The sequence below is a fragment of the Camelus bactrianus genome, chromosome 19 (assembly GCF_048773025.1).
Source record: "Camelus bactrianus isolate YW-2024 breed Bactrian camel chromosome 19, ASM4877302v1, whole genome shotgun sequence".
Taxonomy (NCBI): Eukaryota; Metazoa; Chordata; class Mammalia; order Artiodactyla; family Camelidae; genus Camelus; species Camelus bactrianus.
The window spans coordinates 14,217,902-14,242,516 of record NC_133557.1 but is presented as its reverse complement, the minus strand read 5'-3'; the positions used below and the strand labels follow the sequence as shown (position 1 = coordinate 14,242,516).

The 24,615-nt window shown below is 46.0% G+C and overlaps 1 protein-coding gene across 3 annotated transcripts; it reads right to left on the bottom strand.

Annotated features, from left to right (window-relative positions):
• Positions 1-716: 716 nt before the first annotated feature.
• Positions 717-24,615, bottom strand: MANBAL (mannosidase beta like). 3 transcript variants are annotated; one of them, XM_010960755.3, is made up of 5 exons: positions 24,530-24,552; positions 22,453-22,625; positions 21,861-21,887; positions 16,939-17,147; positions 717-1,672 (listed from the first exon to the last, which is right to left on the bottom strand). In XM_010960755.3, the coding sequence occupies exons 4-5, from the start codon at positions 17,086-17,088 to the stop codon at positions 1,565-1,567; spliced, it is 258 nt and encodes an 85-aa protein (XP_010959057.1). In that variant the 5' UTR covers positions 17,089-17,147; positions 21,861-21,887; positions 22,453-22,625; positions 24,530-24,552; the 3' UTR covers positions 717-1,564. The 3 variants fall into 3 exon arrangements, with proteins under 3 accessions (XP_010959057.1, XP_010959056.1, XP_045376916.1); XM_010960754.3 differs by lacking the exons at positions 21,861-21,887; positions 22,453-22,625 and having other exon boundaries at positions 24,530-24,615; XM_045520960.2 differs by lacking the exons at positions 21,861-21,887; positions 22,453-22,625; positions 24,530-24,552 and adding an exon at positions 21,752-21,815.

The window sequence follows — 24,615 nt, the reverse complement described above, 5'->3', positions numbered from 1 at the left end:
TAGGATCGGTGCCCGGCCCTTTGTTATGCAGTCGCTCCAGTCCCCAGACTCCTCCAGAAACCTAAGGTGCTGGAATTGCGCCGGCCCTAAGCAGCAGGGCAGGGCCTTCACACCACCCGTCTGCTGGCACTGACTAAATACTTGTTAAATACTGAAAAAAGGGCCAAGGACTGGGTTCCAATCTGAGTTCTGCACTCCCAAGTCATCAGGCCTTCAGTCTCCCGTCTCTAAAAGGGAGGAGACACACGCTCACCCCTTAAGTTCCTCCTCATCGGTGTGACATTTGGGAAAGTGTTCGGCAAACTGCACACCAGCCGGGTGTTTGGAGGTAGCGTAGGTTGAGGTGCTTCCTTGGAGGCTGATTCAGGGCAGGTGACTGGACCTGTGTGACCCGCCCCATGCCACGTGAGGCCTTCGACCTGGTTTTCCTCAAGCCACTTTAAGGACAAGCAGCATCTTCCCTGGGCGGCAGGAGCCAGGGAACCAGTGGGGCCTGGCCCCAGTGGAAACTCTAACACACGCATGGACGTTTGTTCACAATGTTTCCAGTGACTAAGGCCACACAAAGCAGTTGGCTGGGCCCTTCCTGAAACTAGTCCCAGAGCTGCCCCCACTCTGGCCATCCTGTCCCACTTCTATGGGGGGCACCTTCCCTCACCCCCCAGGGCAGGGACCACGCTCCCCCTCTCCCTCGGCAGCAGGCAACACACAAGAGGTTCAGCGTGTGGGGTAGTTTATTGATGTTTTCTTCCCCAAATGACTTTTCCTCACTGGTGGGGGTTGAAAAGAATTGGGGGGTTTGGAGGGGATACAGATGGAAGCCAAATGGTATACCTTGAATGTGCTGTGATGGGTTGAAAAGAGGTTGGTCTAAGATTGACAAGCGTCCCCTTTCAGAGGCTGAGGAAGTTTGGGCCCACAAATACACACTCATTCAGCCAAATCCCTTCCATGTGACCCAGGAGAACCAGGCATCACCCTGGCCGCGTCTTCCGCTCGCTCTCACGCCAGGCATCTTTCAGGCCTGCCTGTTGTACTAGTGGGACCGGGGACTGCGAACATCGCAGTGACCTTGGGGTCTTGACCTAAACAAACAGGGGAGGCCTGGCCTGGCTCCATCTACACAAGCAGAGACAAGGGTGCCTGATTAGCAGGAGATCTGATCTGCGTGGCACAGGTAATGGGAGAGGGCAGTGCCTGTCATCATTAGATAATGACTCTAAAATGTAGTGTACATCTACAAGGTGTTGACTAAAGGCAGGACACAAGGATTAAGTAAGAAAATGTAACTTGCTGAGCTGACCCAACGTCCAAACAGACTTCCAAGACAGTCTGTGCACACAGGGGTTTCAGTCCCCTTGGCTCTAAACCATCACAGAAGCAGAAGGGAAGGGAAGTGGTGGTCTGCCTAGCTGGGGCCTGGAGGCTCTCATGACTGTCCAGGTCTCTGCGGTCAGAGGGCCCACCTCAGACCCTGAGCCCGGAGTGAAGCGAGGGTGTGGAGCCTGGCAGGGCTGCCCCCAAGGCCCTCACCCCGCCCGCTAGGCTCCGCAGGCCGCCTCTTCTACCGCTTCTTCTTGGCCTCCTTCTTGGGCCTCTTGTTCACAGAAGGAGCAGCAGTCTTGGGCTTCCTCGTCACCTCTGCACTTCGGGGCTCAGATGGTTCTGCCTCCTATGTGACGAGAGAAAGGAGAGTCCTCCTGAGACAAATCAAGCCTGACACCAGCAAAATGAGATCACGATGGAAGGGACTTTGCAAACGGAAACATGCCACAGAAATACAAGGGATGGAAACTGTCATTGCTGGGACCCAGGGTCCACAGTATGCGGGACTGCCCCGGGGAACAGGGTGATTCTCCGTGTAGGATAAGAGAGGAGGCCCAAGGGGAGGGGGCCGCCTCTGGAGTCTCACAGGCCTGTGTGGAATCCAGGCTCCTCCACGTTCCAGCTAAGAGACCTTGTAGGCAACTCGCTTCCCCTTTCTGTGTCTTGGCTTACTCACCTGTGAAATGGAAACAGTGATGCACACCTCAGAGCACTGATGTGAGGAGGCAAAAGTGCATGAGAAGAGCTCAGTAAAATGCAAATGCAGCCGGTGGCTGGCTGGTCACCCTATGCAGGGACTGGGCAGAATGTGAGCAAGGAGCCGGCTGTGGGCAGACCTACTGTGGCTTGCTCTTCTGGCCCTGCTCGTCTCCTCCTCCCTTTCAAGCCACAGACTGCCAGGGCCGGGGAGGGTGGAGAGCGCCAGTCGGCAGACGGGCAGCCCCGACACTGTGTTCTGTGGCGCCTGGCAGAGGTGCCCCGCGGGAAAGGGCAGAGGGCAGCCTCGGGGCAGAACTGCAGACTCTCCCTACATCTGCGGCAGCTCTGGTTTTTATCTGTCATGTACACTGTGATTTGTTCCCTGTAAGATTTGGTTTAAACAAAGGTTTTACTGCTGAAAAAAGATTCAAAACCACAGATCTAGCTCAGCCTTTGCTGTGCTGATAAACAAAGTAGACTCTAGGGAAGGGACTTGGCCTGTCCCAGCCCCACAGGCTCACATCAGAGAAGAAACCGGAGTGGCCTCAGTCCTGTTGAGTGTCCCCTCCTCCCTGGGTGATAAGTCACACTGAGCCACAGTCAGGCAGGATGTGAGCGAGGCCCATCCAGCCCAGAGAACATGAACTATAGTCCACAGGCCTTGTCCGGCCCACAGGCAGACTTCACTTGGCCTGCAGCATTTATTTTTAAGAATTTGAGCCAAATGGGAGATTTCCCATTCAATCTGGATTCCTTGCTTTTCTTGAAAACCTTAAAACATCCTGTGACACTGGCCCTGAGTCCCTTCATGGAAGAAATGACTGAGCGGTGGCTGCATCTTTCTTCAGGTGCCCACCCCTCCATGGCCCCACTGCCCCCAGCACTATAGGAAGGAAATATTTCTCAGTACCTGTGATCTTTTATTAAAAATGGGAAAACAAAAAAACTAAGAATACTAGGAGGGACCACACTGTTTCTAGAAGAGAACAGTATTTCTTCGGGTTTAGTTGGCCAGCTCCCAGCTTGCTTTACTCTCTGTCCTTCCCTCCTCACTGTCGGCTCCCAGCCTAGGCCACCATCAGACAGAAGAGGCAGGACTACGGCTGTGGAGGGCAGTCCCCACCTAAGGCCCAGTCCAAAGGTCTGTCGGCTCTCTCTTATTGGCCATCATTGTCTGCTCTCCACCCTGCGAGCCTGCCAACCCTGTCCCAGGCAGCCCTGGGGGATCCTCCCAAGATAACGAGGGGGCTGGCCCCTCCTCAGCCAGGTCTCTGCTTGCGCCCTGGACTCCGCCAGCCTGGCCTCTGGTGCTGACACTATTTATGTAACCTGGCAAAAAAAAAAAAAAAAAAAGAAAAAAGCAAGCAAGAAAGAAAGAAAGAAAAGAAAAAATCTAGCCTGTTAGAAAAACAAACAAAACCAAACCTCAGAGGAGCCAGTGTGCCAAGTGCACAGGCTGACTGATGGCCGCAGAGCCCGGCAGGAAGGGCTACTGTTTAAGGCAAACTTCACACGACACAACGCCTCTGGAGACTTTCAGGGCTGGAAACCATCCCCAGCCCAGCACCTATGAGGCCAGTGGAAAGTGGTCAGTCCCTGCCTGCGTGCCCTGGGCAAACAGGGCCTTATGAGATGCATGGTCTATGCACAGGGAACTTGCCGAGGTCTGCCAGGATCTCCAGGGATGGAGCCCAAAGCTGAGTGCCTCCTCTGGTTTCACTTGGGCCTGGTTCAGAATTCAGAGATAAGGACACCCAGTTGTCCCCAGCACATTCCTTACTCCATAGACCTTCTCTCGGGCACTTCATCCTTTCTGTCACCTCCCAGACCTCTCTCCTGACCCAGCTGTCTGTCAGATGACAGGAACTGGCACCTCCCCGGCACCTCCAATTCAAGTGTCCTAGACAGAGCGTGGCCCCTTCTCCAGCTGGCCTGGCATCCTCCCTGCTGGTGGGCAGAGCAACCAGAGTCCCAATGACCCTACCTTCTCCCTCCTCCCCTCTGTTCAGTCAGACATCAAGTCCCGCTGATTCGACCTCCTCCACCTCTTGACATGGCCACTCTCTCTAGCATCCAAGTCCCCACTGAAGTTCCCCCACTGCCAACTGGCCTCCCTGTCCTCTCCAAGCCATTCCTCATGCACCTGCCAAAAGAATTTTTCTCAAATGCAGATACCCCGCCTTCAACCTTCCAGTGGTTTCCATCACCCACAGTCTCGTGTCCCACACCTGGGACGGCACCTAAGGAGGCCACTTCTCCAGCCTGCCCTAGCCTCTCCTCCAGCCCCACACTGGGTCAGGCCCCAGGGCTTTCTCTGCTCACCCCTAAACAAGAGGAGCATCCTTCTCTCCTTGGCCACCCAGCAAAGCCCTCCCATGGTTTGGCCCAGCCCAAGAACACACTGCTACTCACTGTCTAGCCTTCCTCCTCTGCCCCTCTACCTCCGGCAGGGTGCATGCCCTCCTCCCACCCCTACGCCCCAGGTACCCAGGAACCTTACGATGCCACTTTTATTTTACCAAAGTCACATGTTCTCGTATTGGTCTCCCCTACTGGCCTGTGAGCTCCTCCAGACAGCTTCAATTGTTCCTGAATGAATGAATGAATGAGTGAATGAAATGAAATGAAAGAACACACAAGATCTCCCCTAACCATGGGAACTTTGCTCTTGCTTATTATCATGAAAATGCACTTAAGTCTAGGCCTCGCTTTTTCCATGGGCACAGAGGACACAGATACCCTAAAGCATGGCTGGACACGGCCACCAATAACAATAGTAATAATAACAGCCACAACATCTGCTAATACTATTTACAATATGCCAGGCCCCAGGTCCGTGGTCTGTACATATCTTACTTTTGCCTCAAAAAGTGCCATAATCAGCCCCATTTTATAGATGAAAGAGACACTCAAAGAGGTTATGTGACCCGGCTAAGGTCTCAGCTGGTGAGCAACAGAGACAGGATGAACCTAAGCTCTTAACTGCCGTGTGGTACAGCCCCCCCGGATTTCCTAGGGACCTCAGGGCTGATGGCAACCAAGAACCTGAGTCAACTGTGAAATCTACTTTCTCTCCATTGAGCAGCGCCTGGAAGCACAGGTGACTGTGGGATGACAAGAACGGCTTGTTCTAATTCCTGCCGCTGGGTCATTCAGGAAGCCCTTGCTTGTGACTGCAGTCCCTACAGGAGTCAGGGAAGTGGGTTAGCGCTCCTCGAGTCAGGCTTTGTTTTCTACAGTTGAGAGCAGCTCTCTGTGGGAGTGTGGACAGTGTATAGTCATCGAGTCATCTGAAGGCATTTTCTGTCTCCTCCTCACTCCAGACCTCCTCCTCTCTTCCCCAGTGCAGTTTCTGGCATTATCAGCCACACAGGTACCCAAGCTAGAAACCTCCAAGTCATTTATGAGTCCTCGTGCCCCCACATCCAATCTGTCCCCATGGCCTGTCCATTCTGCCTTCCACGGGGCTCTCAACTCTGCCTGGTCCCCTCTGGTCCCACACGACCGAGACAGTTCAGACCACACGTCTCCTGCCTGCCCCTCCCACAGGTTTTCCTCACCGTCTGCCACACTGCTTTCGGAGTCTATTCTCCTAAAACTGTCCTGACCACGTGTCTTCTGCTTTAAACATGTATAAGACACATTCCAAGAACCCCCGAGAGGCCTCCAGAGCCACTGCACTGCAGCCCTGGCCCTGTCTCCAGGCACACCCCCTTGTGCAGCCCACTCTGTCACTTCTGGGCTACTGGCCAGCCAGTATCCCCTAGAAGCTCTGTTCTCTTTCATGCTTTGCACATGTGCTCCGCAACCATCAACTATCTGTCTGCGCCCAGTGGATGCAGGTTCTGTGCTGGGCAGCACAGGATAATGAAGAAGAGGTGCACACTTAGTGATGTGCACCACGTGGGTACTTGACAACATCAGCTCACTAAGCCTCCCATCACCCACATGAGCCTGTCACTCTGAGCTCCATTTTGCAGGCAAGGAAACTGAGGTGCACCGAGACTTAGCGACTGGCCCAAGAGAGCACGGCTTCCTTCCACACAAGCTGCAGGGAAGCTGTTACACACATGATTCAGATGCTGGGGTCCTAGCCACACAGAGCTGTAGCTCCGAGTTCTTAGCTGGCAAGAATGACTGAATAAATGGCTGACTCTTAGCTTCTCTTCAAATGCACATTGCTGGTACAAGCCAGGTAGATGGCGGACACCAAACGCTGCAGCCCTACCCTTAAATCTGGGAACACCTTGCCTTCTCTGAAGCCAGTTTGCTGTTTCCCCAGCGATTCCACTTTGGAGAGTAAAAGAAAACCTCCCTCCACCGCAGGTGGTTCCTGGGTCTGCAGAGGCGTCCTCTGTGGACACAGGCCTCATCAACAATAAAGAAGCTCTGAGCCACTTACAAGGCCAGAAAATTGCTGCTATTCATCAGATTCAAATAATCGAATCTGTGCCACAGTACATCAAATCCCTTCCATCAGGGAAGGCACATGGCATTTTATGATTTCCACTCTACAGTTCAGTGTGGATTTAGTCCAATAAATCAGGACAAAATGTCATTTTACACAGACTGAAACTATTCTCTCCTCTAAAACGGTCCAGGGAAAGAAAACCACCATAGCCTCATGCTCAGGTAGGCCCACACACCTCTTCTCACTCCATCCTCAAGAACAGTGTGGGTCGGGCGTGAATGCCCTTTTTACAGCTGGGGACGTGGGCTCAGGGAGGTGGAGGCTGGCCTGCACTCAGCCCACGGCCCAGTGCTGAAGTCTGTCCTGCTGTGTGCTCTGGCCAGAGGCCTCAGGCAGATGGGGGCGGAGAAGACCTTGCAGGGCCGGAACTAGCACTGACCTTGAGGGGAGGATAGGACTAGCTGAAACAGAACGGGGAAGGCAATCCATGTGGGCTCCACAAGGCGAAAGGAGACACAGCGTCCGGGACGCACTTGGCAGGCGAGGAGAACCGTGATTAGAGAGCACAGCCTGGGAGCTCACTCCAGACACGACTCAGCATGGCTGCAGGCCCTGCCCACAGGCTGGTCTGTGGCTCCTTGTGTGTCCAGACGTCTCTCCCACAAGCCAGTACACATCTCGAGACCGTGTTTAAACCTTCGCCCTGCCCACCGCACAGCCCTCTCACAAGAACGGCTCATAAAGTAAAAACCACCCTCCCGCCCAGTTCAACTGAGAGCTCCTTCCAAGCTTAAAAAAGTACAGGGCAGACACGCAAAGTTGGTTCTGCGAGACTGTCCCCTGAGGTGCTGGGAACAGGTGTGCGCTTGCCTGGGTGAATTATTTACCACGGCAGCCGTCACTGGCAGTCAGGGGCCTAGTCTAAAATCAAGATCCCCAAGGAGAATTTTCCAACAGGGTCCTGAACTCCTAAGGCCACTGCCCTGCTGCCCCTGGGAAGGCTCCAACCCTTTCAGGGCTCCAAACACTGCAGGGCTTTCTGGTTGACAGTGAAGGTTCCATGGGTATCACATGGAAAGCTACCACCCTTGCCATCAATTCTGAGGGGCTCTCCTCCGCCAGATCACAGTGCTGGGCATCAGTTGTCTCTGTCTGCCCAGCACCCCCTCTCTGTCAGGGCCCTGCCCTTTCCCTGTCCCATGTGGTTTGGCGGGGGGGGGGGGGTGCTCTCAGTCACTGTGGCCACACGAGTGGCCAGTTAAACATGGCCTGGCCAGAAATGGTACCCAAACCCCTTCCCACCAATGAGGCAGGATACAGACACGTGGCCAGGACAGAGCGAAGCAGAGGCCTTCCGTGAGATTTGGAAAGTGAGCATAGGCAGGGAAATGGCTTCTCTTACTTGTACATCATGAGCAATAAGGATGTAGACCGGGGCTGCTGCAGCCATCCTCGAGACAGGTGGCAAGGGCCTAAGAATGAAGCCAGCACTTGCAGGAAAGCCAGGAAATGGAGAGACAGACAGAGCCCTGAAGACCTTTTGAGCCTCTGAACCCAGCTGTGCCTTGAAATTCCATTTTAAGAGCCAATACAGTCTTTCTAGGGAAACCGCCAGAGCTGAGTATCTGGGCTTTCAAAGAGAGGGCCCCCATTAATGCAAGAAAAGACTACAGCAATCACACAAAGATGGCAGGGTGGGAGTGAAGGCACCTGCCTAGGGGCTGGCAGCTGGCTGAGCAGATGTGACATAAAATATGAAAAGATGCGAATAGTCAGCACGTAAACTACTAGGAGAGTTGGAGACTAACTACCCAGTGAGCTACTACCACCTGCTCCATGAGTCACTGAACTAAAAGTCAACACCCGCTTGCTGAGGGTTGGTGGGATCAAATTCCAGATGAAAACAGATCCAGAGGAACCTCGGGAGTCCGCTCAGGCAGGCTTTTGGGAAGGAGGAGAGGATCTCCCGACCTTCACTTCCTCATTACCTACTCTTTCACTCCTGGAATTTGGCTCCCACCTCATTAAAACTACTGCTCTCCACTCTGAGAAAAGCTCTAGACTAACTTCCCAGAAGATGTGCCTAAGCATAAAAACATCACGTTTGCACACAACTGCAGGGAGCTCACAGACGTCTGAAGCCTTTATCTAGGGATGCCCTAGGGATCCAGGAACTTAGCTCTACTGAAACCAAGTTCTGAAGCAGGGCAGCCGAACAAGGCATCATCATCAAACTAAGCAGCCTTTCCTCCATCACTCAGTCGGTCTCGTTTTACATGGGAGACTGGGTTTCGCATGTGCCCTCCTTGAGCCACTTGTGGTTGTTTGGGGAGACCACAGTCTCCTAGTCCTCTGCCCGCTGCTCTGCCCATCTCCAAGAGAGCAAAAGGAATGGAGCCTCCAGCTTCATCTGCACAGCACTCCTGCTCCTTTGGGAACAGACCTTCCCCTCCACCCTATGAGGTCACTTCACAGGATGCTCCCCTCCCCCAAGCTGGGTCAGCTACAGTTCCTTCTCTAGGGAATTTGGAACTGGGACCAAGCAGGAAGGCAGACTCCAAACGCTGCAGCTCAAAGACGGTAAACTTTGGGAGCTGTTAGTGGCCACGTTTCATCTCATCACAGGGACAGCAAGCAGAGGAACCAGGGCCCTGGGAAGAGGAGTGAAAGACAGAAGATGGACAGGAGGGGAGGCGGAGAGATGCAGATGGTGAGTGAGGGGGTCCCCAGTGAACCCCCCACTTCCAGAGGCCCAGCTGCATCCCTGCTCTGGGGCAGCAGCCACATCTTTTCAGTATCTCTACACTGCACAGAAACTACCTCAGGCAGGTTGGGAGTGGCCGAAGTTCAGGCCTTCCCTGGATCCTCCTTTTCCTTGAAAAGCTTAGCAACTCATTGAAAGTTTCAAGAAATCATGCTATGTTGGTTAAAATAATTCCCAGGTCTCTATCCCAAACTTCTTGCTGGCTCTCCCTTTCCCACTTGGATGCGGTGCTACTATTTCAAACGTAACATATACAGAACTGAACACCTCCTGTCCTGCCTAAATCGGTTTGTGCTTCAGGGAAATGGTCTAAGGACTAGACCAGTGGCTACATAACAAAATCACCTGGGCACTTTAAGAAAATACTGATCCAAGGCTTCAAAGAACAACTGAATCTGAATCTCTATGGGTACAGCCCAGGGCTTTGAAAATCCCCCAGGTGGGTGCAGGCAGATGGAGAATCATGGATTCCAGCCAAAGGACAGGCAATTCGTGCTACCACTCCCCAGTCCCTTGCTCGTGGCAGACATGAATGAATAATTTCTTTCCTCTGGAGCCTAGAAGCAGCCCCAGAATCCTTTCCACCACAGCCACCATACAGTCAATCTGACTGGCATGAGACATGAAACACGGCTGCACCCTGGAATAGACAGAAACGGTATAAGGATTTACCTTCTTATATTTTAGAATCCAGCCTGCAAGAAAATGCTTGGATTAAGTGTGGACCAAGCCTCAATCAGGCTCAAACAAATGTTTGTTTTTTTCGGGTCTTAGTTTAATGAGGTGTCAATGAACAAATGTTCTCATTTGGCTTAGGATTCTAGGGACTTCGGTTTTGATTTTACGAACTAGTTCTTCCTCCTACTATGAAAAGAAAGGGGGTGGGGTGGGAAGCATTTCTATATGTTCCTTTTTTCTTCCCTGATTACCCCCAAAAGAGCTTTCAAATAATCTGGTATGTATTGAAGTGCTGAAGTCATAAACTAGTTGCAAAAAAATCGGCTTACTGGAACAACAGGAAAGACATTCTTTAGCTTTTCAAAGCCTTTCCCATCATCTGGAGCCAAAAATATTATCTTCTGACCCAAAAAGCCACTAATAAACCTTGCTTCTATAGGCCAAGCAAGAGGGACGATTTTGCCCTAAGGAAAGCAGCAGAGAGAACAAGATTATTCTCTGGGTCCTCCCATCCCCACTTCCACCCTCTCCCACCTCCTTGCCACCTTCCACTTCCAGCTACCTCCCTCCTGCCCTTGAGCTGCCTAGAGTCCCCATAGCTGTCCCCATTCCCACAGGCTCCCTTCCTCCCTACAAGCTCCCTAGCCCCAAGTTAAAAGCCCCTTCTTACCCCCTCCCCATCCAAATTCCAAATCCCAGCTAGCTGCTAAGCACAACCCCTAAGCACGGCCTCAGTACTCACCCTCTTTGTAAGGCTGTTTATACATACAGAATATTGTGTCTCCTTTCCATTTATTTAGGAGTTTGGGGAGTGAGAGAAGGCTGCCCTGTGGAGGCACACAAGAACCCTTGCACAACTGAGGACCACTTACTGGTGTGATGCATCAATAAAAAGTGAAATTAATGGTGCTGTATTTTTTGCCACTGATCCATTGAGAAACTAAAAACAAATAAACAAAAAAAGCTAACAGAGTAACCTTCAGTTATGAAGACATTCACTTGCATGAGCCTTATTTCCCTAAACGTCAAGATAAATGAAAATGAGATGTTCTGTACTATATTTACATTTTAAAAGATGAGACTATTGATACCAAAACCAAAGATATCACACACACAAAAAAAATTAAAGGGCAGTATCACTGATTTAAATCCTCAAAATATTAGCAAACCAAACCCAACAATACATTAAAAGGATTGAACACCATGATCAAGTGGGAATTATCCCAGGAATGCAAGGATTTTTCAGTATCTGCAAATCAATCAATGTGATACACCACATTAGCAAACTAAAGAATAAAAACCATACGATCATCTCCATAGATGCAGAGAAAGCTTTTGACAAAATTCAACAACAATTTTTGATAAAAACTCTCCAGAAAGTGGGCACAGAGGGAACATATCTGAATATAATAAAAGCCATATATGACAAACCCACAGCTAAGATCATACTCAACAGTGAAAAGCTGAAAGCATTTCCTCTAAGATCAGGAAGAAGACAAAGATGCTCAGATGCTCACTCTAGCCACTTTTATTTGACATATATTTGAAGTCCTAGTCACAGCAATCAGACAAGGGGGAAAAAAAAGAATTCCAAATTGGAAAGGAAGAAGTAAAACTGTCACTGTTTGCAGATGACATGATACTATACATAGAAAATCCTAAAGATGCCACCAGAAAACTGCTAAAGCTCATCAATGAGTTTGGTAAAGCTGCAGGATACAAAATTAATATACAGAAATCTATTGTATTTTTATACACTAACAACGCATTATCAGAAAGAGAAATTAAGAAAATAACTCCATATACCATCACATCAAAAAGAGTAAAGTACCTAGGAATAAACCTACCTAAGGAGGTAAAAGATCTGTACTCAAAACTGTAAGACACTGATAAAAGACACTGAAAACAACACAAACAGATGGAAAGATAGCCCATGCTCTTAGATTAGAAGCATTAATGTTGTTAAAATGATCATGCTACCCAAGACAATCTATAGATTCAATAAAAGCCCTATCAAAATACCAAAGGCAATTCTCTCTCTTTCTTTCTTTCTTTCTTTCTTTTTTTTACAGGGGGTAGGTAATTAGGCTTGTTTATTTATTTATTTGATTTTTCAGCGGAGGCACTGGGGATTGAATCCAGGATCTCAGGCATGCTAGGCATGTGCTCTACCACTTGAGCTATACCCTCCCCCTTACCAAGGGCAATTTTCACAGAACTAGAATAAATAATTTTAAAATGTGTATGGAAATATAAATGGCCCAAATAGCCAAAGCAATCTTGAGCAAAAAGAACAGAGCTGGAGGAATCACACTCCCTGGCTTCTGACTATACTACAAAGATACAGGAATCAAAACAATATGGTAATGGCACAAAACAGACGTATAGATCAATGGAACAGAATAGAACCCAGATATAAACCCATACTCTTATGGTCAATTAATTTACAACAAAAGAGGCAAGGATATATAATGGAGGAAAGACAATCTTTTCAATAAGTGGTGCAGGGGAAACTGGATAGCTACATGTAAAAGAATGAAACTAGAACATTCTCTAACCCCATATACAAAAATTAACTCAAAATGAATTAAAGGCCTACATGCAACACCGGAAATCATAAAACTCCTAGAGGAAAACATAGGCAGAACACTCTTTGACATAAATTGTAGCAATATTTTTTTGGATATCTCCTAAAGCAAAGGAAATAAAAGCAAAAATGAACAAACAGGATCTAATTAAACTTAAAAGCTTTTGCATAGTAAAGGAAACCATCAAAATGAAAAGACAACCTACTGGATGGGAGAAATATTTGCAAATGATATGCCTGATAAGGGATTAGTATCCAACATACATAAGCAGCTCATTCAACTCAACATCAAAAAAACAAATAACTCGATTTAAAAATGGGCAGAAGACCTGAATACACATTTTTCCAAAGAGGACTTGCAGATGGCCAATAGGCACATGAAAATATGCTCAACACTGCTAATTATCAGAGAAATGCAAATAAAAACCAGGAGCTATCACTTCATATCTGTCAGAATGGCTATCATCAAAAGAACACAAATAACAAATGCTGGCAAGGATGTGGAGAAAAGAAAACCCTCGTATACTGTTGGTGGGAATGTAAACTGGTGCAGCCACTGTGGAAAACAGTATGGAGGTCTCTCAAAACACTAAAAACAGAACTAGGATATGACCCAGCAATTCCACTCCTGGCTGTATATCCAAAAAAACCAAAAACACTAATTTGAAAAGATACATGAACCCCAATGTTCATAGCAGCATTATTTACAATTGCCAAGATATGGAAGCAACCTCAGTGTCCATCAATAGATGAATGGATAAAGATGTGGTATATACGCATACAATAGAATATTACTCAGCCATAAAAAAGAATGAAATGTTGCCATTTGCAACAACATGGGTGGACTTGGAGGATATTATGCTAAGTGAAATAAGTCAGACAGAAAGACAAATATTATATGATATCACTTATTTGTGGAATCTAAAAAGTAAAACAAACTAGTGAAAATAACCAGAAAGAAAAATACTCACAGATATAGAGGACAAACTAGTGGTTACCAGTGGGGAGAGGGAAGCAGGCAAGGGCAAGATAGGGGTAGGGGATTAAGAGGTACAAACTATTACGTGTAAAATAAAAAAAGCTACAAGGATATATTGTACAACACAGAGACTATAGCCAATATTTTATAATAACTATAAATGGAGTATAACCTTTAAAAACTGTGAGTCACTATGTTGTACCCCTATAACATATAATATTGTACATCAACTATACTTCAAAAAAATAATAAAATAACAAAAAATAAACATGAAGTTGTTATCTCAAATTAACCTCTAAATGTCTAAATGCAGGGTGAGTTGAGGGGTGGTGGGGAGGCATACTGATGAGCCCTTTGTCAGTTCCCTGCCTCAAAAGACCTCAACCCAAGGTGCCACTAAAAACCTGAGCTCAATAAAGGACACCCCTTTTTCTGAAAGTTCCCTAAATGGATCTGGCCCTCTACAGCTAGTCTCGAAGGATTAAGAACACAACAGGAGCTGAGCGACAGCTCTCCAAAAGGCCACACAACTCTGACTCTACATCTCTGTCTGTAAAACAAGAACATTCATCACCTCCCTCCCTAAGGACTCTTAGCAGGCTTCATCAGTGGCCAACGACAATAAAAATGTTTGTTATTTTTAATACCCAATACTGTGTCGTGTCTGTAAGGACAGAGCCACAGAGCACAGGGATTATCTTTTTAGAGTATGATACAACTGTGGGCAGAAAAATTCCAATTATGACCTCCTTCTGAAAATACCAGAACAAGAAACAGAGATGGACAAAACAATCCAGAGGCCACATGCCTGTCCACATTCACCAAGGTTTTCCCCACCTTCGCTGGCTGCTCCAACCCGCCAGTTCCCTGCATGCTAGAGCTCCTCAAGGCTCCCCCCAAGGCCTACTCCTCATCTCACTCCATCTTCCATCCTTAAGAGACCACATCCCCTCTCGTGGCTCCAATTATATCTCATTGACTCTCAAATGTTGATCAACTCCTCCTGATACAGACCTATAGATCCAACTGCTTACATAACAGACAGAACCACCTGGACATCTTACAGACACCTGTTTAAAACTGAACCCAGGATGCTCCTTCCCTGTCCCCAACCCAAGCTTGCCCTTTTGCCAGGGTTCTTCCCAGTTACACCAGCAGGATCTCTGGGACACAATCATCTCCAAGATACGTATCTCCAGAATATACTGTATATTGTTAAGTGGGAAAAAAAGGTGAAACTGTGTTTACTAGGATACTATCTTTTATGTATCAAAGGGAGAATATAAATGAATAAATAAATATCACACACATATCCATTTGAGCATATTTTCAAAAAGAAACAAAGGAGGGATAAATGAAAATAAAAATGGTTGCATATGGAGGGAAGAAGGGGAAAGGGTGGAAGATAGATTAAAGGAAACTTCTGTGACTATCTTGTTATAGTTTTTTTTTATAGTTTTTATTTTTTTTTATTTATTATTTAATTTTTTTTTAATTTTGGTATAACAAGGGGGGGAGGTAACTAGGTTTATTTATTTTTAGAGGAGGTACTGGGGATTGAACCCAGGACCTCATGCATGCTAAGCAAGCGCTCTACCACTTGAGCTACACCCTCCCCCCCGTTGTTATACAGTTTTGACTTTGGGAAATGTATCTATAAAAGTTTTATATAATTTTTAAATTAAATCAAAAGAAAAAATATCTAAAATTACAAACAAATTGAAGCAAATTAATATATGTCATGGTGGGAGTATACCTACATGAAGAAAAGGCTTACTAAACACAGTACTCTGACTATACATTCCCAACTGGGACCTATTTTGGGGTCCCAAAAGAACCACAAAGAAATCTTAAATTTCATTCTGAGTCTTATTGTTAGTAGAGAAAAACAATATAGTTATTTGAAAACTATAATAAGTATATTGGCAGTGTGCAAAATAGAGTTAACATTAAAAACAACTGTTATCCTTAGAAAAGCCAGCTTGCAAGGCTGGCCCTTGGCTGGCATCTGGGAAACTGGATTTGGGTGGTTCCCATAATTCCCAGAACTGATAAGAACAGCTCACTGTGCCTAACCTGTCTGTGCAAACAATATGGTTTAATCTGAATACCTGCTTTCTTTCTGGAAGTCTGGAATTTTGGTCCATACTAGGCAGAGGGTGCTTATGTGGCCTCTCCGCAATAAAAACCCTAGGCAATGAGTCTCTAATGGTTTCCCTGGTAGACAATAGTTCACACGACTTGATGTGGCTCCCACTAGAGACCATGTGAGCATTAAAAAAATTAAATTAAAACATCAAATATAAAAAAAATTTATTTTTAAAATGATATGAAAATCAAAGCTTTATTGGTCAAGATTGGAGGTTGCTAGAGCCCAAACTCACTACTCTGAAAACTAATAAAGGAAAAGCATCAAGCACTTACCTGCCTTTTACTATGAATAGCATTTGAGAGTAACCATATAGGCGATGAGGAAAAAGGTCTCCTTCACTGAAGAATTCCAGCTCATAAATGCAGAAGGAAATAATGGATCTAGCAATGATCAATGAATGCTAAGACCATTCAGATCAAAGACTGATGGAGATTTTATAACAGAGGGAGAAACCATTACCAACTAATATATTAGAATCTCTGTGTGACAACCAGACACCACGTGCCTGTTGATGACACAGAATAGGAAATACACAGGGGTTCTCACCAAATAACCTGATCTGCACTGAATCAAGCCTCTAGATCAAATTTCCTATCAATAAGAAATACGGGGAACAAGGGAACATGTCAGATGACACCACAGAGAAGCAATCAGCCAAATCCTGGATGTGGATACTATAGATGGTAATGACCTGCTTTCTTAAACAAATAAATGTCATGAGATAAGGGGAGATGGGGTGGTGGAATGAGGGTGCATAGCTATAGAATAAAAAGACGTATAGAACAAGAGTCAAAACAAGAAAGCCAATATGATCATGTCACCCTCTTCCTTAAAACCCTTTGGGCCCCACCCACTCCTCTGGCTGCACCTCTCAGGTCCCCTCTGTGCCCTGGCCACAGTCACCTGCATTCAGTTCCTAGCCCGTTCCTTCATTCCTCGGGTTCCCGGGGAGGGAGAAGAGCACAGCCCGTTTCAGTATAAGATCAGGTCCTCCTCCTTGTTTTATACCCTCACAGTACCCTGCCTCCTCACGGAAACATGTGTCAGTATTTGTTTCATATCTGCCCTTCCCCGAAAGACTAGAAGCTCCTTGACGGCAGACACCACATCTTTCAGCAGTCTGACATTAGTAAACAATGTAGGCACTAAATAAAAATCTGCTTAACGCATATGTGAACAAAGAAGGTACTAACCATGTGGGTCAATGCCCCAGGTGGAAATCTGGGGATGCATTCAATCAGTAAAGCCCAGCATAGTCCCTGCTGGTCTTCACTGCTGTGACATCTATTTTTAGTACCTAGAACCCCGCCTGAGGAGCTGAGGCTCACAGGGAAGGACTCACCGCCTCGTGGGACTTGGGAACAGGGATGATGATGGCCAGCACACAGATGAGCTGGAAGATGGCCCCCAGGAAGAGTCCATACCGTAGCAGGTTCTCCAGGAACGTGGGCTCCGGCACCTCGGGAGGAGAGAAGTCCAGGTCGGAGGCCATGGCCCCAGCTGCCTGCTGCCTGAGGTCTCCTCCGACTCACCACTCTCCAGAGCCAATTTCTAAACAAAGAGTTAATGTCATGTTTCTACATCTGACGTTTATTTACATGGTTCCACTTACACAAATACACTCACCTACGTGCAAGAATATATAAAGCAACTGTAGTGAAACGTTAACAATTCTAAGTGGAGGATACACGGAGGTCAAATTGGACAATTTTTTCAACTTTTTTGTACATTTGAAATTTTTTCAAATATAAATATAAACTTACGAAAAATAAATAAATGCAAACACTTCAACAAAAATCGCAAATCAACATGTGCCTGTTGATGACATAGAACAGGAAGAATGTATTTATTGAAGGCCTGCTCTGTTACAGGTTTTGTTTATTCGTTCATTATCCATTCATTCAACAAATACTTACTGAACACTAAGCACTGAAGACTGAGCAAAATAGATAAATACCTGCTTTCTTGGGGCCTACATCTCAGGACAGATGCAGACAAATAGCGCACCCAGATGTGATATGCCAGACAGTAATAACTGTTTTGAAAAAAACTTCAGAAGGGCATCATCTTATTTTACGAAGGGTGACAAGAAGGGCCTCTCTGAAGAAGAGACAGGAATAAAGTGGCAGAGAGACGAAGTGTGAGAGTGAGCCGGTGGAACATCTCAGGGAAGTATATTCCAGGCAGACAGAAAAGCAAGTATAGAGGCCCCAGGGCAGGGATGTGAGTCCAAAATGGCCAGAGAAGAGTGCAGGAGGGAGAGTGGAAGGAGGCAAGGTCAGAGGGGAATGGGAGCTGAACTTGTAGGACCCTGACACTTCCAATTTGATGGAGTAAAATGTAAAGCCACAGAAGGATTTTTGAGTAGAAAAGTGACATGATCTGATTTACATTTTAAATGGGGCGGGGGGCGCCGAGAGGGTGCAGAGTGGACAAAGGCAGACCAGTGAGGAGCTCCTACCAGTAACCCAAATAAGAGATGCTGGGGACAGGGGCGACAGCGGCAGTGGTGGCCAGAGGTGGCAGGTCTGGCCTCAGCCCACCCTGTAGCCTCTCCTTTCACCAGGGACCCCCTCTCCTAACCCCCGGCCATGCTGAAAGAACTGCCTGTGGCTCTCCAAGAGCATGGGGCTCTTTCACAATCCTGGGCCTCCACCCAAGCTGCACACTCTGCCAAGAATGCCCTTTCCCACTTTGACTGCTTGGCAAAGCCCCCACTCTACCTTCAAGGCCAAGCTCGTGTCTCCTCCCCAGCATGCCTTTCTTACTGCCCTCCTCCCACCCTGGTGTGACTGATCTGCTCTCCAGAGCACCCACGGGTGGCTTCCTTCTGCCTACCCCAATGAGAAAGGGGAAAACTTACTTTGGAACCAAGCCCATCTGACTCCAAAGCCCTTTGTGTTTTCAGGGATCTCTGTGACAAGACAATTTGCTGCTAAATCTGAGCTGTCCAATATGGTGGCCATGAGCCACATGTGGCTATTGAGAGTTGAAACACAGCTAGTCCAAATTAAGATCACTGTTAAGATAGGTACAACACTCAATTTAGAAAATAGTATGAACGTAAGAATTTAAAATAACTCATTAACAATGTTTTATTTGATTGCATATTGAAATGATGTATTGGATTACAGCCACACTAGTCACAATAGCCAGAAGATGGAAACAATCAAGAACCTATCAACAGATGAATGGATAAACAAGTGGTACAGACATACAAAGGAAATTTATTCAGCTATTAAAATGAATGAAATTCTGATACGTGCTACTACATAGATAAACCTTAAAAACATTATGCTACGTGAAGTAAGACAGACAGGAAAGAACAAATATTGTATGATTCCACTTATATGAAGTACCTAGAACAGGCAAATTCAGAGAGCTAGAAACTAGAATAGAGGTTACCAGGGGCTGGAGGAGGGGAAATGGGGAGTTACTGATTAATGGGTACAGAGTTTCAGTCTGGCATGATGAAAAAGTTCTGGATACAGTGGTGATAGTTATACACATCATGAACCACTGAATTGTACACTTAAAAATGGTTAAAATGGTAAATTTTGTTATGAATATTTTATCAAAAAAAAACTAATTATATGTTTCTTTTTACCTTTTAAACGTGGCTACTAGAAATTTTTAAATGACACACGTGGCCTGCATTACATTATGGATGGCTCTGGACTAAAGAGACTGTCCTAAAACCTTCCTCCACCTTGGCTCCGTGGCTTCACTGATTTGCAACATTTTTCCCACATGGAGGAGTGACTAAAGGATAACAAAGATGACCTTCTAAGTGAACAAACTGGGGTTTATGCAAATGTGCACTGTCTCCCTTTCTACCTGGTCACTTAGGAAGGTGTGTGCCTTCCCAATGGCCATTGTTTCACACCACTTCTGTCTTCTCTGGGAAAGGCCTTCAAAGCCTGGGGCCCTTTTTTTTTCCCCTCTAAACTCCTCAGAGCTGGCAGATCTTCATCCTCCCAGGAAGGATTTGACTTCTGGAAAAAACCCAACACGATCTGGATCCAAGTGTGGTGAATCAGGTGGGGCCTCAAGCGCAGGACCATTTTTGGTCAAATACAAGGTATGATGCTCAGAACCCAGGCTGATGGTTTACGGAGGCTCAGAAACTGGCCCTGAAGTGAATTCCAAGGCGGCTGCAATGACAGCTTCACTGGAGGAAACATACAGCCCCGAAAGGGCACTATATCCTTATGCCAAGTGAACAGCAAGGTGTGAAAAAGCTCTCTTATTTCTTCAGCTGTACCTCATTAATATATGTTTTCAAAAATGCCCCTGGCCCTAAGCTTCATATTTAAGACTGTGACAAGCCTCCTGGACTTACCAATACTTAGATTTATTACTGTTACAACAGCAACATTGTTAAGAATACTCGTAGTACAATAAAAACATGGGGCCAGGAGTCAGGGATGGGGAGTGAGGGGAGGGGAAGCGAGCACAAATCCTGCCTCCCTCAGCCATGAGCTATACTTTGGGCCAATTCCTTGACCACTTGATGTTCTCCTGACCCAAACAACAATATCTACCCAAAGCTATAATGCATTTAAGCTTTCTTTTCATTAATGGCAATTAGGCAATATATAACAAGAGTCATAAAAGTGATTATATCCTTTGACTGAAGAACTCACTTCCTAGAATTTACAGTAAGGAAACAATTTAAAAGAAGAAAAAGGCTTCGGGTACAAAAAAGCTCATGGCAATGTTATTCATAATACTGAAAAACAGGAAGCAACTGAAGTGTCCAACAATAAAGCAGTTAAGCCATTATGGTACATAGCATGGCATATGCCCCCTTCACTAAAATGGCAAATACAAATGTGTATCAGGCCAACAGAAAGAAAGCAATTACATAAACACTGTAACTATAACCATGTATAAACAGTGATTTCATTGGCTAAAGGTCAAGAGGCCATAAGAACATGTAAATAGTTACTGTTAAAGTGAAGGGGTCATAAGCTTTCATTTTGGGGGGAATATTACTGAAAAAAGAAATACAATTTAAAAGAAAAATCCATGCCCTATCTACTCCCTTCACAAGACTTTTATAAAGTCTAATGAAATGCTGCTCAAGAGAACTTTCTGCAATGATGGAAATGTTCTATATTTGCTCTACAATATGGTGGCCACCAGCCACATGTGGCTATTGAGCACTTAAGTGAGGCTACTAAGGAACTGAATTTTTCACTTCAATTTTACTTAACTTTAATTAATTTATAAATACTCATATTGAACAACAGGTATAACCAGAGGGTGGTTGTAATAAAGTTCTGGAAAACATAAAACGCTCTACACATCTTGCGTCTGCTCTACAACTCCCATTTAATTTTCTCTGCACCCTGTGCTTTACTTCCCAGCCTGTCTGCTGGGATTTCTGGGCTTTCCTTTCCTGATTATAGAAGTCACAAGAATCCTACTCATCCTTCCAGTTCTCAGCTAGGAGGCACTTAACCCTGACTCCGTGACAGGTTCTGCCCACCGTCCCGCCACTGTCAGAGCAGTTGCAGTAAGGGTGAGTGAATCACTTGCCAGATGTGCACCGCACTTTACAGTCAGCATCTCATGCAATTCACAACCACTCCAGCAGGTATTATACCAGTGGTCTGAGATACTCATTCACTGGACACACTTACTGAGCACCACTCTAGTTCCTGCCATGGAGTTTTCATCCAATTGGAGGCAAACACACACATATAGATATAATGTCACGTCAAGTGTGAATACTATGAGAAAATCTAATGAGAGAGATAAAAGGTGCTATTTTATATCAGGTGGTCAGGGAAAGGCCGCTCTGAGAAGTTGACACTTCAGCAGAGGCAAGAAGAAAGTAAAAGAACAAGTCATTTCAATATCAGATAGGTAACCCAGGAGGGAGAAACAGCCAGGGATAAGCTCCTGAGGCAGGAATGAACTTTAGGATCAAGGAGAAGAGTAGAGTGAGCAAGCTTGTAAAGCCAGTAGGGCTTTGGCTTTTCCTCTGAGTGAAAGGGGAGCCACTGGAAGGTTCTCAGCAAAGAAGTGCCGTGGTCTGACTCATTTGTAAATGGTCACTCTAGCTGCTGTGTTGAGAAGAGACTGCAGACAAGAGTGGAAGCAGGGAGACCAGTTAGGAGGCCACTATAATAGTCAAAAAGACACACTTGCAGCAGGAAGCAGGGGAGGTGGTGAATTCTCAGGTTATAGATATATTTTGGAGGGCCAACAGGATTGCTGAGGTGAAATCTGAAAGAAAGAAGTTAAAAATAATACCTGAAGGTGAAACTCTTCTGTACGATACTGTAATGGTAAATATAAGACATTAAGCATTTGTCAAAATCCATAGAACTTTACAGCACAAAGAGTAAACTTTAATGTATGCAAATGTTTTTTAAAAAATCATTTAGATATCCAGGATGGAATGCAGAATGTGATATTCTGAATCTAAATGTATTACAAATGGATTAAACAATTTCACTGAAAGGGTAGGGGAAATCAGGTGCTGACCTCCGTAACTCTGGAAATGAGTGGAGTCTGTAAGACTAATGGCAAAAGGAACTGTACGTATGCAGTCTACTCTAATTAATAAAGTTTTTCCCACATGGGATATAGGTTAACAATTCCGAAACTATACATGTACACCAGAACTGAACAATTAAGTAAATGGATGGTATTTGGTGGGAGCAAGGTTTGTCACAATTGGAGTAGGAGGTTACAGATAAGCCAGAGGAGGCTGGAATGATCCACTTGGAATGGATGAGTTGCAGACATAAATATGAACTCATATTTAGCTCAATATAGATACAAATGGCTACCTAAATATTTATAGATATGTGAGCATATAAGTAGGTTAGGATGTACACACGTATCTCTTGATGTGTGCTGAGAGGGCCTAGAAATGGGGGGGCATATCAGTGGCAATGAGCACATCTAGCACCCAGATCTTGGTGTCTAATATCATTCTCCAATAAAAGGAACCACGGCTCCTTGGAAAAATGGTTAATTCTACGTCCCAAGCAGGAAATATATAAGATGAGCCTGAAATAGAAAGTAAGAAAGTGTTAAAAAAAAAAAAAAAACCACATTGATTGGGGAATATCAAAGGGATACAGGAGCCACTTCAAAGAGCGCCCAACTCCCAAAGTCAGAACAATTTGCACAACAAAATATAGTAGTGGATTATAATTCAAGGTATGAAAATAAATATCCAAGGCACTGATATAAATGATTTAATAAGTGGACAAATTTCCCACGGAGAAGAATTACAAATTATTTATGTACATAATCTGCCTTTAAGCGTGAAGTATAATTCCACACTCCTTAAGCGTGGGCTGTGCATAAGGACTTTCTTCCAAGCGCAATATGGAAAAGCGAGGGAAGGAGAGTAACTGTACAGTGGAAAAGCTTGACTACCCCAAGCTAGTTATCTGGGTTAACAACAACTATGATAACTTACACTGATAATACATATTCCTGATGTGATGTGATGAGAATGGCACTTTACCTCTAGGGTTTTCCTCCCCCAAACCTATAACTCCAATCTCGTCATAAGGAAAACACCAGACAAATCCCAACTGAGGGTCATTTTACAAGACAACTGACTGGTACTCAAAAACTGTCAAGTTTCCCTAAAACGAGGGAAGTCTGAGAAATCATCACAGTCCTAGGAGCCTAAAGAGACACAACTAACTAAATGTAATGTGGGATCCTGGAACAGAAAAAGAACACTAGGAGAAAACTCAGCAAATCTGAATAAAGCATGGGGTTTAGTTAATCATAACTTACCAATGTTGGTTCACTAATTGTGACAAAAGTACTATACTAATGTAAGATGTTAATAGTAGGGGAAATTGGAGGGGTGCATGTGGGAACTGCAGTATCTTCACAATAATTTTGTAAATCTAAAATTGTTCTAAAGTAAAAAATTTACTGGGAAAAAAACCCCCAACACTTCAAAATAAATAAATAAGCCCTGAGACATGTATAGCTGTCCAGACCTAGCAAATAGAAACTAAAATTCTCTAAGACTGAAAAACCCAGATTTTAAGTATGTTGGTAGGGGATTCGTGGCTTCTAATGAAGTAGTTTTAAAATTCTGTTCTGAGAATTCCACTGAAACACACTGCGAAATAGAAAACCAGTGTCAGGAATTACTGTCTTACAGCCATGGACTGCATACCCAGACCCATCCCATTACAACAAATTCCCAAGAACTGCTCAAAACTGGGTTAGAATTTTGTCCTATGGAAAAGTAAGCCATCTCCCAGAGCAGTCAGAACCGGCAGCCAGTGGGCTGAAACTGGTGGGCAGATGTCCTGCAAAATATAATTACTAAATTCGAGTTTGTTGCCACCACTTAAAAGGTGTGGCGTTTCACATACTCATTTCCCACTTGTCTTAAAAGAAACTAATTCAGCAAACACTCTCTGTGCATTCACTAAGCGCTTTGCATTCACCATCTCATTTAATTCTTAGAACAAGCCTATGGGCCCATTTTACAGAGGAGGAAACAGAACCAAAGAGGCAACCAGAGATCGCCCACGGTTACACAGCAATACAGGCACACTCGGGGGTCGAACCCCAGCGAGACTGACTCAGGAGCTCTGGCTCCTCCTAATGCTCCGCCCGCGGGAAGAAAAGCCAGGTCACAGCTGTGAGGAGCACCGGGTTCTGGCCCCGGCTGCGAACTAAAGCTCTGGGCGGCAGCAACAGAAGCCTTCCGCCTCCCTCAGACTCAAACTCCCCTCAGCAGTTAACTTCCGAACGAGCGCCCCAGGAAGTTATTTGAGCCGCTCGCCGAGCGCCACCCGAGCGGGCAGAGCAGCGCCGCCGTCACAGCCGGGCCGCGGCGCCTAAGCGCAACCCCTTTTCGGTTCCCGCAGCCTCTGCGACTCCGCCCCGCCCCGAAAACCCGACCCGGCAGCAGGCAGCACCGCACTCACCTCCCGCTTCGCCGCGCCGCGCCCCCGGAAGTGGTTCCCCGCGACCCTGGATCCCGGAAGTGACGTTCCTTAGTAACCGGCGGGCT

What these genes read in the sequence shown, in the direction of transcription:
- MANBAL (XM_010960754.3), bottom strand. Translation starts at nt 17,088, where the DNA reads ATGGCCTCCGACCTGGACTTCTCTCCTCCCGAGGTGCCGGAGCCCACG. An exon ending in TTCCCAAGTCCCACGAGGCG is followed by an intron (nt 1,673 to 16,938) that starts GTGAGTCCTTCC and finishes CTCGTCACATAG; the next exon opens with GAGGCAGAACCATCTGAGCC.